This window comes from Coturnix japonica, chromosome 2, assembly GCF_054131305.1.
Source record: "Coturnix japonica strain WE chromosome 2, WE-NBRP24, whole genome shotgun sequence".
NCBI lineage: Eukaryota > Metazoa > Chordata > Aves > Galliformes > Phasianidae > Coturnix > Coturnix japonica.
In genome coordinates this window covers 89,872,487-89,886,529 of record NC_140664.1, presented here as the reverse complement: position 1 = coordinate 89,886,529, position 14,043 = coordinate 89,872,487, and the positions used below count along the sequence as shown (strand labels likewise).

Sequence of the window (14,043 nt, the reverse complement as noted above, 5' to 3'; positions counted from 1 at the left end):
CGGAAGAGCAAACTTCAGGCTGTTTAAGGAATTGTTGGCCAAGATCTCCTCGGTTGAAAGGCCACAGAGAGAGGGTGGAGACAGATGGTTCTGTGTCCAGTTGGTAACATGTCCAGGCTGGTAATGGGAAAATGGTTTTAAGTAGAGAGAGGGAAGATTTGGGCTGGATAGCAGGGAGGGATAGTTCTTTTCAGAGAAAGCGGTGAGGTGCTGGAGGAGGCTGCCCAGAGATGTTGTGGATGCCCCATCCCCGGAGGTGATCAAGGCCAGGCTGGATGGGGCCCTGGACTACCTGGTCTAGTGTTAGACACGGGGGTTGGTAGCCGTGCATGCAGCAGGGGATTTGGAGCCTGAGGACCCTATAGGTCCCTTCCAACCCAAGCCATGATTCTGTGATCCCCGTGCTATTCCCCTGTGGGCTACTTTTAAATTTGCAGTGGCACGACTTGACATCTTGTAGAGGGCAGCAACATATATTTATTGAAGTGCATGGAAATTCCCACGAGCAGGAAGAACTGCGTGCTGTTTCTGCCTGTTGGTGATTTCTGCAGGAACTGCCATTTGCAGTCCTTCACGTCTGCTTGAAGCGCTGGCTGACAGTAGGAAGACAGATACAGGAAAGCACTGGAAAAGTCTGGGTACCTGGAGTGAGACGTCTGATGTACAGAGCATCAAAAGTAGGAACCGAAAAAAGCGGCTTGTAGCTCCCAGCCTGTCCCCCTTCAGCAGGATCCTACCAAGCAGGCTGCTGGCAGGAGGTGTTCTGACCATGTAGGATCTTTCCCCTGCAGGCAGGAGGTGCAGAATCTGTTCGTTCCCTGTCAGGCTGGGCTGTCCCTCAGAACATGGCGCCGCCTCCTCTGTGGTGACATCACTGACCACTGTGAAGTCACAAAGGGCCCTCAGCACAGAGGCAGTTTGTCCCCACGCCTTAGCCACTCTCGGACCTGACAGCGTAGCTGTTGGAGAGGGTTTGGCTCACTCCTTAGCGAGCTGTTGGAGAGGGTTTGGCTCACTCCTTAGCGAGCTGCGATTTTCACTCCTTTGCAATCCTGTGCTTCACTGAAATGGAGCAACGAGGTGAAGGCGAGCGTGGGGACTGGTAAGGATATGGTTCCTTCACGAGTTTTAAGGAAAAATCTGCTGCTCCGTTGTTGTCTTCAGAGCTGCGCAGATACTGCCTGCGTCGCGGTTCATCACCGTCCTTCTCATCCTTTGTAGGCAACCTTTGGTTTGGAAAACAGTTTCCCTGGTGCTCTTCACCGTGGTTGTGGTGCCCTTCGGTGAGTCTCTGTAGAGCTCTTGACTAGAGGATGCTTCTTTAGGAAGCCCCCAGTGGTTTGTTCTGCCCAGGGACAGGGGAGTGGGCAGCCCAAGGCAGAACGCCAAGTCTTTGTGCCGGCAATGTATTGAGAGCTTTGTGGAATTCCTGACAGGCGTTTACTGCGTTGGAAACGCTGTTGAAGGGGTCAGGACGGCGGCAGGAATGACTCCAAGGTAAAAAACAAAACAGTCTCCCTTTGGCTAGAGCGTTCTTGAGAGGAGCTCTGCCCCTTGTCCGTGACCACGTCTTACCCGAGTCACACTTTCATGGCACAGTGCCCGTGCTTCTCCCATTTCCCATTCTCCACTCCCAGCTTTTCCTTCAAAGCGCTACAGCTCCACGATCCCCCAGAGTTACCCAGGAAGCACCTTCTTGGTTGGGATCTCGTGGAGCTTGCCAACCAGCGTAGTCAAGCCTATACTGAATCTTGGCTACCCCGTTGTCACGCGCAGTGAGGCTCGTTTGCTGCCTCACAGTCACCTCACAGCTTGTGAGAGGAGAGCCGTGTCCACTTCTCTCCCTTACCTTCTGTCTCCAGGCCGGCGGTTGGTAATCTGGAAATGCTGAGCCGGGAAGAAGAGCGGAAGAAGATCCAGCGGCAGCTTCATTTCATGCAGTGGGGAGCAAGGGACATTACTGTGCGTGCTCTCCACAAGGTCTTCCAGAGAACTGAGCTCCCAGGCTTCACCGGCGAGGTAAGAGGACTGTCTGCCAGTGCTGCCTGTCTGTCATGGGGCTTCCCGACAGGAAAAAGCCTTTCCTTTCCTGCCACATCCGTGTCCGGAGCACTGGAGTGAGCAGCCTCTCTCCATTCCCGTGCCAGATGTTCATAGTAGAGTTCTGGAGGTTCCCAGGCAACTTGCAGCCAAGTTTGCTTTGGCTGGCTTTGCAGGGAACCTGGGAGGCAACTCTTTTCCCCCTTCTTAATCCTTCTGACCAGCGCTCTCCTTTGTCTTCCTTCCCAGGCTGTTCAAGACATCATCAATCAAGTACTGGAGAAGCTGGAAGAAAGCCCATTCCGGATGCCGAATTACGCCAGCAAGACTTCAGGTGCCATTACACTTTAGAAACCACCAGACCACAGAATTTGATTCCAACGCACTTCTTGTCTGCTTTGACAGGATGGGCATTTGGGCAGCGGAGGGGGAGGGGGGGTTCTCAAAGTGAACGGCAGCTTTGTGCCCTGAGAGTGTGCTTTCAGAGAGGGTCTTCAGTGGGCTGGAGCACGTCTGGAAAGCACTACTCCGACTTGGTGTTGTTTCTCACGCGATTGCTCAGCTGGCTGTCAGTTTATGCTGCCCTTTAGGGTAGTTGAGTGAGTCCCTGCGTTGTGCTGCAGAGGGAAATGGCAAGAGAGGAGGAGGGAACTATCACTGTTGGGGATGTATGGCTGCTTAGAAGCTTTTTCAAGAGGACAGTGCAAGGGCGGCCGGCATCTCTGTGCAGCTGTTTATGTGCAAAGCAAGGTCAGCAGGCCTTGATTCCTCCTGGCCTTGCTTGACAATGGGGCCCGTGTTTTGATTTGCAGGCGCTGCTATCGTTCATTCCAAGACTTCTCCCTCCTGGACTGGAAGTGGGAAAGTCTTTTGGCAGTCGTTGCTGGTGACACCTTATATGAGGGCCCCTGAGATTATTCTTGAGGTAAGAACACTGAGAAACGGGGGAAGAACGGTACAGGGTGGAGGAGACCAAAAGCCCTGCAGAGGATTGTCCTTACACTTGTCCTCACGTCTCAGCTTGCCTTACCTATGGTCTTCTTGCAAGGCCCTAGTCCCCTCTTGTGTATCCCTGCTAAGAATTTCTTCTGCCAGACTGCCCCCAGTCCTCCTTGTGCAAGCTTCTGCCAGGCTGGCTTGCTTGTCTTCCCAGCCATTGTGGAACTGTCAGGCTGGCATTGAAGGGGAACCCGTAAGGTGCCACGGGAGATTTGTGGTGCGAGATCGCTGGGGCTCTCAGTGGACCCAGGTGGGCACAGAGGGCGTGCGCTGCAGGAGGGCCCCATGTTGTGTTTGCCAGTGTATCGTATCACTGCTCCCAAGCTACCTAACAAATCGGAGCCCCGGCTGGTGCTGGTGTAAAGAGGTGGGAATTGATGAGGGGGAGCGATTGCTTCCCCTTGCAGGAAAGGCTCGTGCAGGCCAGCCCTTCTTCGTCCTGGCAGGTGCCCCTCAACCACTGCAGCCCCTCCTTGTTTTTGGCAAGTGGCTCCGCAAAAGAAGGAGCCTGAGAGCTTCTGCGAGTTGTGCACCCAGCTCACTGTCGTGCACTTACGAATGCGCTTCGGAGCAGAGCTGATGGGCCAATACAACTCCAGAGCCTCTGATGCTGGAGCAGGAATTCCAGCCAGGACTCTCTTTCACACGTGAACACTGTTCCTTTTTCTTTTTCTAGCCTGACAATCATCCAGGAAACTGCTGGCCCTTCCCAGGAAGCCAAGGGCACGTTGTGATCAAGTTGTCCAGGGCCGCCTTTCCCACAATAGTTACTTTGATCCACGGAATTCCAGCAGCGGCGTACCGTGCAGACAGCATCTCCAGTGCTCCCAAGGACTTTGCTGTCTATGTAAGTGATACCCCTGGGCTGTGGGGGTTCTGCTTAGCATTTGAGGTGGACGGTGGTAGCAGCTCCAAGAGCGCTGCGGCATGCAGTCCTTCCCTGCCTTGGGGGAGAAAGAAGTTCCTCAGAGTTGCTCCATTTCCACAGCGTTCCTTTTCTGTCCAGCATGGCGCAGCAAAGAAGGTTTCCCCCTCCTGGGGCAAGTTGGTAGTTTGAGAGGCGGAGGGAAAGGGAAACGGCACAGTGGATGGTCCCAGACCACCTCTGCTTCCAGTCCCTGCGGGGCTCTGTGATCGTTGTCCGGCAGCGCATCCCATTGTTCTGTTTTCTCCACCCCTGTCTTCCTGTAGGGCCTGAAGGCAGAAGATGACAAGGAAGGAATTTTCATGGGAGAGTTCACCTTTGTTCCAGGCCAGGCTCCCAGTCAGACCTTCCTACTGAAGGTACGTTGTCTAAGAGGGATGTGAAGCGTGGGAGAGGAGAACCAGGTTGGCTGGGCAGAAGCTTCCAAGCCAGAGGTGTATGAGGGCCTTCTGGCATTTCTTCTGCTGCCACTCCCTACCTGCGTATGCCCAGAGTGCCGTGCTGTTTTTGCTTCTGTGTCGTTTTTAAGCTTGCGAGCTACTACAGCTTTTAGCACAGCTAAGCTTCAGCTGCACTTGCAGCAGAAACCACCGTGACCAAGTGGCTTGCGATTGCACAGAAGTAGGCACCTCTCGATGTATGCGATACTGTTAGTGTGCTACTTTCACACTGGGGATGTGTGGCTTTCCAAGGGTCTTGCTGTTGCCGGTAACAGGCAGTGTAAGGGAGGCCATTCTGCCTGGGTGACTTGTTAGAGAAGCTAATGAGTGTCACATCCCTCGGTTTTTTGTGCATGCACACACACTCAAAGCACGTGCAAAGAACTTGCCTGGGTATTTGCTGCAGCTTTTGGTAGCTGTTTCTTTCCTTAAAACTCGTGTGGCCAAAGAGGTGGAGCAGGGCAAGAAATGTCTTGATTGTGCTACGGGAGCACATCAGTGTGCCAAAGAACTAGGAGCGCAGCCTGAAGTAAGATGTTGCGCGACTATGTTGCTCCCGCATTGTCAGTGATCAAAGAGAAGAGAGGAAAATGCATTTCATTTCTTTTTCTCATTGCAGTACGGGCCATCTAGGTCCATCCGTTACATGAGGCTGCAAGTGCTGAGCAACTGGGGCCACCCGGAGTACACCTGTCTGTATCAGTTCAAGGTCCACGGCGATCCAGCCCGTGACAACGACCCCAGGGGAATAATACTTAGCTAGGGGAAATTTATTTGGCTTGGGGAAATTTATTTGGCTTGGGGAAATCTATCTGGCCTATCTCAAAATAAATTAATTAAACATCTCCCATGTTGAATCTGTTTTGTCCGTCGGAGTAACTGTTAAGAGATCTCCCAGTCTTTATCTCGACCCACGTGCTTTTTCATCCCCTTTTCTCTTGCTCTCCTTCTGGGTAGGAAGAGCAAGCAAGCGACTGGGTGGGAGTTGGCAGAGTGATCCCCACGTGCTGTTTTTTTTGATCCTTGTTGGACCACGGGTGGGAGTCAGCAGAACTGGTACCCCCTTGGGCTACCAGAGGGCAGAGCTTGTCCTCCTTCAGATTGTGGTTGAGAGGGTCCCCGGGGAGGCAGTTGTGGAGGGCATGGGAGCCCAGGAAGGCTGGGAATACTTCTAGGAAGTTTTTTTAGAGGGACAGGAGCTGACCGTCACCAAGTCACGGAAGATGCGCCAACGGGCAAGGAGGCCGGTCAGGCTGAACGGAGAATTTTGACTGGAAGTCCGGGACAACAGGAAAGCTTATGGTATTTGGAAGAATGGGCAAGCTACTTACAACTAGTCCAAGTCCATAGTGAAGCTGTGCAGGGAGAAAATTAGAAAAGCAAAAGCCCAGCTAGAACTGAACTTGGCCACTTAGGGGAAGGACAACAGTAAATATTTCCAAAAATACATCAACGGCAGGAGGAGTGCTATGAGAATCTCCATCCCGCATTGGATGATGCTGAGGGCAACACGGTGACAAGGATCAGGATAAGGTTGAGGAACTTAATGCCTTCTTTGCTTCGGTCTTCCCTGGTAGACAGGGAGGGGAGACAGAATAGGCCTTGCATAATCCACAACGAGATGGTTTGGGGCCTGTTCTGAAAACTGGATGTTCAGAAGTCCATGGGCCCAGATGGACTGCACCCTACAGTGGGGAGTGAGTTGGCGGATGTGGTTGCCAAGCTGCTCTCCACCATCCTTCAGCTGTCTGGGCTAACTGGGGATGTCCTCCCAGTGGAGTGGAGACTGGCAAACGTGACACATGTCTCTAAAAAGAGCTGAAAAGATGATCCCGGTAGCTACAAGACCTATGGTCTCACCTTGGTACCAGGGAAGGTCATGGAATGGACGATCTCGGGAGGTGTCGCAGATCAGTTAACGGTAAGCTGGGGGATGAGGCCCAGTCAGCATGGGATTACGAATGGTAGATCCTGTCTGACAAACCCGATTTCATTCTATGAGAAGGTGCATCCCCCAGTGGTCTGTCCTGGGGCCGGTGCTCTTTAATATCATTATCAATGACATCTATGATGGAACTGAGTGCATCCTCAGCAAGTTTGCTGAGGACACTAAGCTGAGCAGTGTGGTTGAAACAATGGAAGGAAGGGGTGCCATTCAGAGGGACCTCAACTGACTTGAAAGGTGGGCCCGGGTGAATCTAATGAGGTTCAGCACAGTCATGTGCAAGGTTTTGCACTTGGGCCGGTGGAATCCTAGGGATATATGCAGACTGGAAGGAGCAACCCTTGGAAAGAGTAGCCGTGCAGAGAAGGACCTGGGGATCCTGGTAGAAACTGAATACGAGCCAGCTGCGTGCTCTTGCAGCGTGGAAAGCAAATGGTATCGGGGGCTCCATCAGAGGAGAGGTGGCCAGCAGGCACAGGGAGGTGACTGTGTCACTCTACTCTGCCTTTGAGAGGACCTTGGGGTCCCGGTGGGTTACAGGTTGGCCATGAGCCAGCAGTGTGCCCGTGCTGACAAGAAGGCCAGTGGCATCCTGGGCTGCATGAAAAAGAGCATGGCCAGCAGTTTGAGGGAGGTGACTCTCCTCATCTCCTCTAGCCCTGGTGAGGCCGCATCTGGAGTACCGTGTCCCATTCTGGGCTCCTGGGCTCAACAAAGGCAGGGAACTTCCAGAGAGGGCACAGTGGAGGGCCACAAGGATGAGGAGGGGCGTGGAAGGGCATCTCCCTTCTGAGGAAAGGCTGAGAGAGCTGGGCCAGTTGGGCCTGGAAGGCTGAGAGGGGATCTCCTCAGTGCTCATGAATATCCAACAGGCAGCAGTCGAGTGGCTGGGGCCAGGCTCTTTTCGCAGCTGCCCAGTAACAGAATGAGGGGCCAACGGGCACGCACAGGAACGCTGGAAATGCCCTGCGAACAGGAGGCAACGTTTCTTGAGTGCGAACGTATCAGAGAAGTGGAGCGGGCTGCCCGGAGAGGGTGCAGAGTCCCCTTCTGTGGGATTCAAGGCCTGAACAACAGTTAACGCGACTCTGCCCGGACGATTTCCGGGGCAGCCCACCACAGGGAACCTGCTTTAGCGGGGCTGCGGCCTGGACGGTCGTTCCGAGCTCCGTTCCGAGCTGTCTGTCCCAGCCTGCGCTTCTTTTGGGGGAGGCGCTCGGCACGGAGCAGCCGCGCTCCGCAGCGCAGCAGGGAATCGCCTCGCCTCGCCTCGCCTCGCCTCGCCTCGCCTGGAGGGGTTCGCCTAGTCAGGGAGCCGTTGTCCTCCGCCTGGCAGCGCCGATCCGACGGGGCAGCCGCTGCGGAGCGCAGCGAGCAGGGCGAGCGTCCGGGGCGCGGGGTGGCAGTAGGCCGGGCCGGGAAGTGGAACGGCACGGCAGTTGGCGCGGGGCCTGGAATGTGCCCGCTAGTTAGTGGGCCTGTCGGCTGCGTGCCGGACAGCGTGCCTCAGCGGGGTGTCCAGCAGGCAGAAAGGCCAGGGGAGAAACAAAGAAAGAAGGAGAGTGGGGATTCAGAGACTCTGCCTGAAGAAGGGGCAGTCGAAGCGTGTGGCTGCAGCGAGTGCCTGCCTGAGTCCGATGGTGCCAGAGAAGGGAGGCAAGACGCTGGGGCAATTTGCTCAGCACCTGGCATGATGGCTGCAGCTGGAAACTCAGCTGTCTCCGTTGGTAAAGGGATCCCAGTGCAGGAACTGGTGTCGATAAATGAATTGTGAAGGGGGAAGGGGACCTGCTCTGGGGCTGAGCAGGTAGTTGGAGGGTACATATGCAACTTGGTGGATGAAGAGGGTGGAGTCCAAAGAGATGGAAAAGGACTGAGGGATGCTGTTGCTCTAGGGGATACTAGATCCTCCAGAACAGCAGTGAGACAGGAAGCCCAGCTGAAGTGCCTTTGTACCAATGCACGCAGTGTGGGAAAAGAGGAGTTGGAAATGCCGCTGCGCTTGAAAAGTGATGATCTTGTTGCTACTGCTGTTGACCAAGCCTTGGTTGAGTCTGTGGTCTGGAGGAATGTGGGCCTGGCAAAGAGCGAGGTCAGGACCCTGAAGTTCGGAAGAGCAAACTTCAGGCTGTTTAAGGAATTGTTGGCCAAGATCTCCTCGGTTGAAAGGCCACAGAGAGAGGGTGGAGACAGATGGTTCTGTGTCCAGTTGGTAACATGTCCAGGCTGGTAATGGGAAAATGGTTTTAAGTAGAGGGAGGGAAGATTTGGGCTGGATAGCAGGGAGGGATAGTTCTTTTCAGAGAAAGCGGTGAGGTGCTGGAGGAGGCTGCCCAGAGATGTTGTGGATGCCCCATCCCCGGAGGTGATCAAGGCCAGGCTGGATGGGGCCCTGGACTACCTGGTCTAGTGTTAGACACGGGGGTTGGTAGCCGTGCATGCAGCAGGGGATTTGGAGCCTGAGGACCCTATAGGTCCCTTCCAACCCAAGCCATGATTCTGTGATCCCCGTGCTATTCCCCTGTGGGCTACTTTTAAATTTGCAGTGGCACGACTTGACATCTTGTAGAGGGCAGCAACATATATTTATTGAAGTGCATGGAAATTCCCACGAGCAGGAAGAACTGCGTGCTGTTTCTGCCTGTTGGTGATTTCTGCAGGAACTGCCATTTGCAGTCCTTCATGTCTGCTTGAAGCGCTGGCTGACAATAGGAAGACAGATACAGGAAAGCACTGGAAAAGTCTGGGTACCTGGAGTGAGACGTCTGATGTACAGAGCATCAAAAGTAGGAACCGAAAAAAGCGGCTTGTAGCTCCCAGCCTGTCCCCCTTCAGCAGGATCCTACCAAGCAGGCTGCTGGCAGGAGGTGTTCTGACCATGTAGGATCTTTCCCCTGCAGGCAGGAGGTGCAGAATCTGTTCGTTCCCTGTCAGGCTGGGCTGTCCCTCAGAACATGGCGCCGCCTCCTCTGTGGTGACATCACTGACCACTGTGAAGTCACAAAGGGCCCTCAGCACAGAGGCAGTTTGTCCCCACGCCTTAGCCACTCTCGGACCTGACAGCGTAGCTGTTGGAGAGGGTTTGGCTCACTCCTTAGCGAGCTGTTGGAGAGGGTTTGGCTCACTCCTTAGCGAGCTGCGATTTTCACTCCTTTGCAATCCTGTGCTTCACTGAAATGGAGCAACGAGGTGAAGGCGAGCGTGGGGACTGGTAAGGATATGGTTCCTTCACGAGTTTTAAGGAAAAATCTGCTGCTCCGTTGTTGTCTTCAGAGCTGCGCAGATACTGCCTGCGTCGCGGTTCATCACCGTCCTTCTCATCCTTTGTAGGCAACCTTTGGTTTGGAAAACAGTTTCCCTGGTGCTCTTCACCGTGGTTGTGGTGCCCTTCGGTGAGTCTCTGTAGAGCTCTTGACTAGAGGATGCTTCTTTAGGAAGCCCCCAGTGGTTTGTTCTGCCCAGGGACAGGGGAGTGGGCAGCCCAAGGCAGAACGCCAAGTCTTTGTGCCGGCAATGTATTGAGAGCTTTGTGGAATTCCTGACAGGCGTTTACTGCGTTGGAAACGCTGTTGAAGGGGTCAGGACGGCGGCAGGAATGACTCCAAGGTAAAAAACAAAACAGTCTCCCTTTGGCTAGAGCGTTCTTGAGAGGAGCTCTGCCCCTTGTCCGTGACCACGTCTTACCCGAGTCACACTTTCATGGCACAGTGCCCGTGCTTCTCCCATTTCCCATTCTCCACTCCCAGCTTTTCCTTCAAAGCGCTACAGCTCCACGATCCCCCAGAGTTACCCAGGAAGCACCTTCTTGGTTGGGATCTCGTGGAGCTTGCCAACCAGCGTAGTCAAGCCTATACTGAATCTTGGCTACCCCGTTGTCACGCGCAGTGAGGCTCGTTTGCTGCCTCACAGTCACCTCACAGCTTGTGAGAGGAGAGCCGTGTCCACTTCTCTCCCTTACCTTCTGTCTCCAGGCCGGCGGTTGGTAATCTGGAAATGCTGAGCCGGGAAGAAGAGCGGAAGAAGATCCAGCGGCAGCTTCATTTCATGCAGTGGGGAGCAAGGGACATTACTGTGCGTGCTCTCCACAAGGTCTTCCAGAGAACTGAGCTCCCAGGCTTCACCGGCGAGGTAAGAGGACTGTCTGCCAGTGCTGCCTGTCTGTCATGGGGCTTCCCGACAGGAAAAAGCCTTTCCTTTCCTGCCACATCCGTGTCCGGAGCACTGGAGTGAGCAGCCTCTCTCCATTCCCGTGCCAGATGTTCATAGTAGAGTTCTGGAGGTTCCCAGGCAACTTGCAGCCAAGTTTGCTTTGGCTGGCTTTGCAGGGAACCTGGGAGGCAACTCTTTTCCCCCTTCTTAATCCTTCTGACCAGCGCTCTCCTTTGTCTTCCTTCCCAGGCTGTTCAAGACATCATCAATCAAGTACTGGAGAAGCTGGAAGAAAGCCCATTCCGGATGCCGAATTACGCCAGCAAGACTTCAGGTGCCATTACACTTTAGAAACCACCAGACCACAGAATTTGATTCCAACGCACTTCTTGTCTGCTTTGACAGGATGGGCATTTGGGCAGCGGAGGGGGAGGGGGGGTTCTCAAAGTGAACGGCAGCTTTGTGCCCTGAGAGTGTGCTTTCAGAGAGGGTCTTCAGTGGGCTGGAGCACGTCTGGAAAGCACTACTCCGACTTGGTGTTGTTTCTCACGCGATTGCTCAGCTGGCTGTCAGTTTATGCTGCCCTTTAGGGTAGTTGAGTGAGTCCCTGCGTTGTGCTGCAGAGGGAAATGGCAAGAGAGGAGGAGGGAACTATCACTGTTGGGGATGTATGGCTGCTTAGAAGCTTTTTCAAGAGGACAGTGCAAGGGCGGCCGGCATCTCTGTGCAGCTGTTTATGTGCAAAGCAAGGTCAGCAGGCCTTGATTCCTCCTGGCCTTGCTTGACAATGGGGCCCGTGTTTTGATTTGCAGGCGCTGCTATCGTTCATTCCAAGACTTCTCCCTCCTGGACTGGAAGTGGGAAAGTCTTTTGGCAGTCGTTGCTGGTGACACCTTATATGAGGGCCCCTGAGATTATTCTTGAGGTAAGAACACTGAGAAACGGGGGAAGAACGGTACAGGGTGGAGGAGACCAAAAGCCCTGCAGAGGATTGTCCTTACACTTGTCCTCACGTCTCAGCTTGCCTTACCTATGGTCTTCTTGCAAGGCCCTAGTCCCCTCTTGTGTATCCCTGCTAAGAATTTCTTCTGCCAGACTGCCCCCAGTCCTCCTTGTGCAAGCTTCTGCCAGGCTGGCTTGCTTGTCTTCCCAGCCATTGTGGAACTGTCAGGCTGGCATTGAAGGGGAACCCGTAAGGTGCCACGGGAGATTTGTGGTGCGAGATCGCTGGGGCTCTCAGTGGACCCAGGTGGGCACAGAGGGCGTGCGCTGCAGGAGGGCCCCATGTTGTGTTTGCCAGCGTATCGTATCACTGCTCCCAAGCTACCTAACAAATCGGAGCCCCGGCTGGTGCTGGTGTAAAGAGGTGGGAATTGATGAGGGGGAGCGATTGCTTCCCCTTGCAGGAAAGGCTCGTGCAGGCCAGCCCTTCTTCGTCCTGGCAGGTGCCCCTCAACCACTGCAGCCCCTCCTTGTTTTTGGCAAGTGGCTCCGCAAAAGAAGGAGCCTGAGAGCTTCTGCGAGTTGTGCACCCAGCTCACTGTCGTGCACTTACGAATGCGCTTCGGAGCAGAGCTGATGGGCCAATACAACTCCAGAGCCTCTGATGCTGGAGCAGGAATTCCAGCCAGGACTCTCTTTCACACGTGAACACTGTTCCTTTTTCTTTTTCTAGCCTGACAATCATCCAGGAAACTGCTGGCCCTTCCCAGGAAGCCAAGGGCACGTTGTGATCAAGTTGTCCAGGGCCGCCTTTCCCACAATAGTTACTTTGATCCACGGAATTCCAGCAGCGGCGTACCGTGCAGACAGCATCTCCAGTGCTCCCAAGGACTTTGCTGTCTATGTAAGTGATACCCCTGGGCTGTGGGGGTTCTGCTTAGCATTTGAGGTGGACGGTGGTAGCAGCTCCAAGAGCGCTGCGGCATGCAGTCCTTCCCTGCCTTGGGGGAGAAAGAAGTTCCTCAGAGTTGCTCCATTTCCACAGCGTTCCTTTTCTGTCCAGCATGGCGCAGCAAAGAAGGTTTCCCCCTCCTGGGGCAAGTTGGTAGTTTGAGAGGCGGAGGGAAAGGGAAACGGCACAGTGGATGGTCCCAGACCACCTCTGCTTCCAGTCCCTGCGGGGCTCTGTGATCGTTGTCCGGCAGCGCATCCCATTGTTCTGTTTTCTCCACCCCTGTCTTCCTGTAGGGCCTGAAGGCAGAAGATGACAAGGAAGGAATTTTCATGGGAGAGTTCACCTTTGTTCCAGGCCAGGCTCCCAGTCAGACCTTCCTACTGAAGGTACGTTGTCTAAGAGGGATGTGAAGCGTGGGAGAGGAGAACCAGGTTGGCTGGGCAGAAGCTTCCAAGCCAGAGGTGTATGAGGGCCTTCTGGCATTTCTTCTGCTGCCACTCCCTACCTGCGTATGCCCAGAGTGCCGTGCTGTTTTTGCTTCTGTGTCGTTTTTAAGCTTGCGAGCTACTACAGCTTTTAGCACAGCTAAGCTTCAGCTGCACTTGCAGCAGAAACCACCGTGACCAAGTGGCTTGCGATTGCACAGAAGTAGGCACCTCTCGATGTATGCGATACTGTTAGTGTGCTACTTTCACACTGGGGATGTGTGGCTTTCCAAGGGTCTTGCTGTTGCCGGTAACAGGCAGTGTAAGGGAGGCCATTCTGCCTGGGTGACTTGTTAGAGAAGCTAATGAGTGTCACATCCCTCGGTTTTTTGTGCATGCACACACACTCAAAGCACGTGCAAAGAACTTGCCTGGGTATTTGCTGCAGCTTTTGGTAGCTGTTTCTTTCCTTAAAACTCGTGTGGCCAAAGAGGTGGAGCAGGGCAAGAAATGTCTTGATTGTGCTACGGGAGCACATCAGTGTGCCAAAGAACTAGGAGCGCAGCCTGAAGTAAGATGTTGCGCGACTATGTTGCTCCCGCATTGTCAGTGATCAAAGAGAAGAGAGGAAAATGCATTTCATTTCTTTTTCTCATTGCAGTACGGGCCATCTAGGTCCATCCGTTACATGAGGCTGCAAGTGCTGAGCAACTGGGGCCACCCGGAGTACACCTGTCTGTATCAGTTCAAGGTCCACGGCGATCCAGCCCGTGACAACGACCCCAGGGGAATAATACTTAGCTAGGGGAAATTTATTTGGCTTGGGGAAATTTATTTGGCTTGGGGAAATCTATCTGGCCTATCTCAAAATAAATTAATTAAACATCTCCCATGTTGAATCTGTTTTGTCCGTCGGAGTAACTGTTAAGAGATCTCCCAGTCTTTATCTCGACCCACGTGCTTTTTCATCCCCTTTTCTCTTGCTCTCCTTCTGGGTAGGAAGAGCAAGCAAGCGACTGGGTGGGAGTTGGCAGAGTGATCCCCACGTGCTGTTTTTTTTGATCCTTGTTGGACCACGGGTGGGAGTCAGCAGAACTGGTACCCCCTTGGGCTACCAGAGGGCAGAGCTTGTCCTCCTTCAGATTGTGGTTGAGAGGGTCCCCGGGGAGGCAGTTGTGGAGGGCATGGGAGCCCAGGAAGGCTGGGAATACTTCTAGGAAGTT

At 54.0% G+C, this 14,043-nt stretch overlaps 2 protein-coding genes across 3 annotated transcripts; both read left to right on the top strand.

Annotated features, from left to right (window-relative positions):
- The first annotated feature begins 585 nt into the window (after positions 1-585).
- On the top strand, positions 586-5,249 carry LOC146762043 (SUN domain-containing protein 3-like). The gene is made up of 8 exons (XM_085538026.1): positions 586-1,283; positions 1,437-1,497; positions 1,863-2,019; positions 2,290-2,374; positions 2,853-2,965; positions 3,716-3,886; positions 4,231-4,323; positions 5,024-5,249. Exons 2-8 carry the CDS (start codon positions 1,487-1,489, stop codon positions 5,165-5,167), a joined length of 774 nt encoding a protein of 257 aa, XP_085394152.1. The 5' UTR covers positions 586-1,283; positions 1,437-1,486; the 3' UTR covers positions 5,168-5,249.
- A 3,816-nt stretch (positions 5,250-9,065) lies between these two features.
- Positions 9,066-13,707, top strand: LOC146762042 (SUN domain-containing protein 3-like). 2 transcript variants are annotated; one of them, XM_085538025.1, is made up of 8 exons: positions 9,066-9,741; positions 9,895-9,955; positions 10,321-10,477; positions 10,748-10,832; positions 11,311-11,423; positions 12,174-12,344; positions 12,689-12,781; positions 13,482-13,707. In XM_085538025.1, exons 2-8 carry the CDS (start codon positions 9,945-9,947, stop codon positions 13,623-13,625), a joined length of 774 nt encoding a protein of 257 aa, XP_085394151.1. In that variant the 5' UTR covers positions 9,066-9,741; positions 9,895-9,944; the 3' UTR covers positions 13,626-13,707. The 2 variants fall into 2 exon arrangements, with proteins under 2 accessions (XP_085394151.1, XP_085394150.1); XM_085538024.1 differs by having other exon boundaries at positions 9,066-9,955.
- Positions 13,708-14,043: the final 336 nt, after the last annotated feature.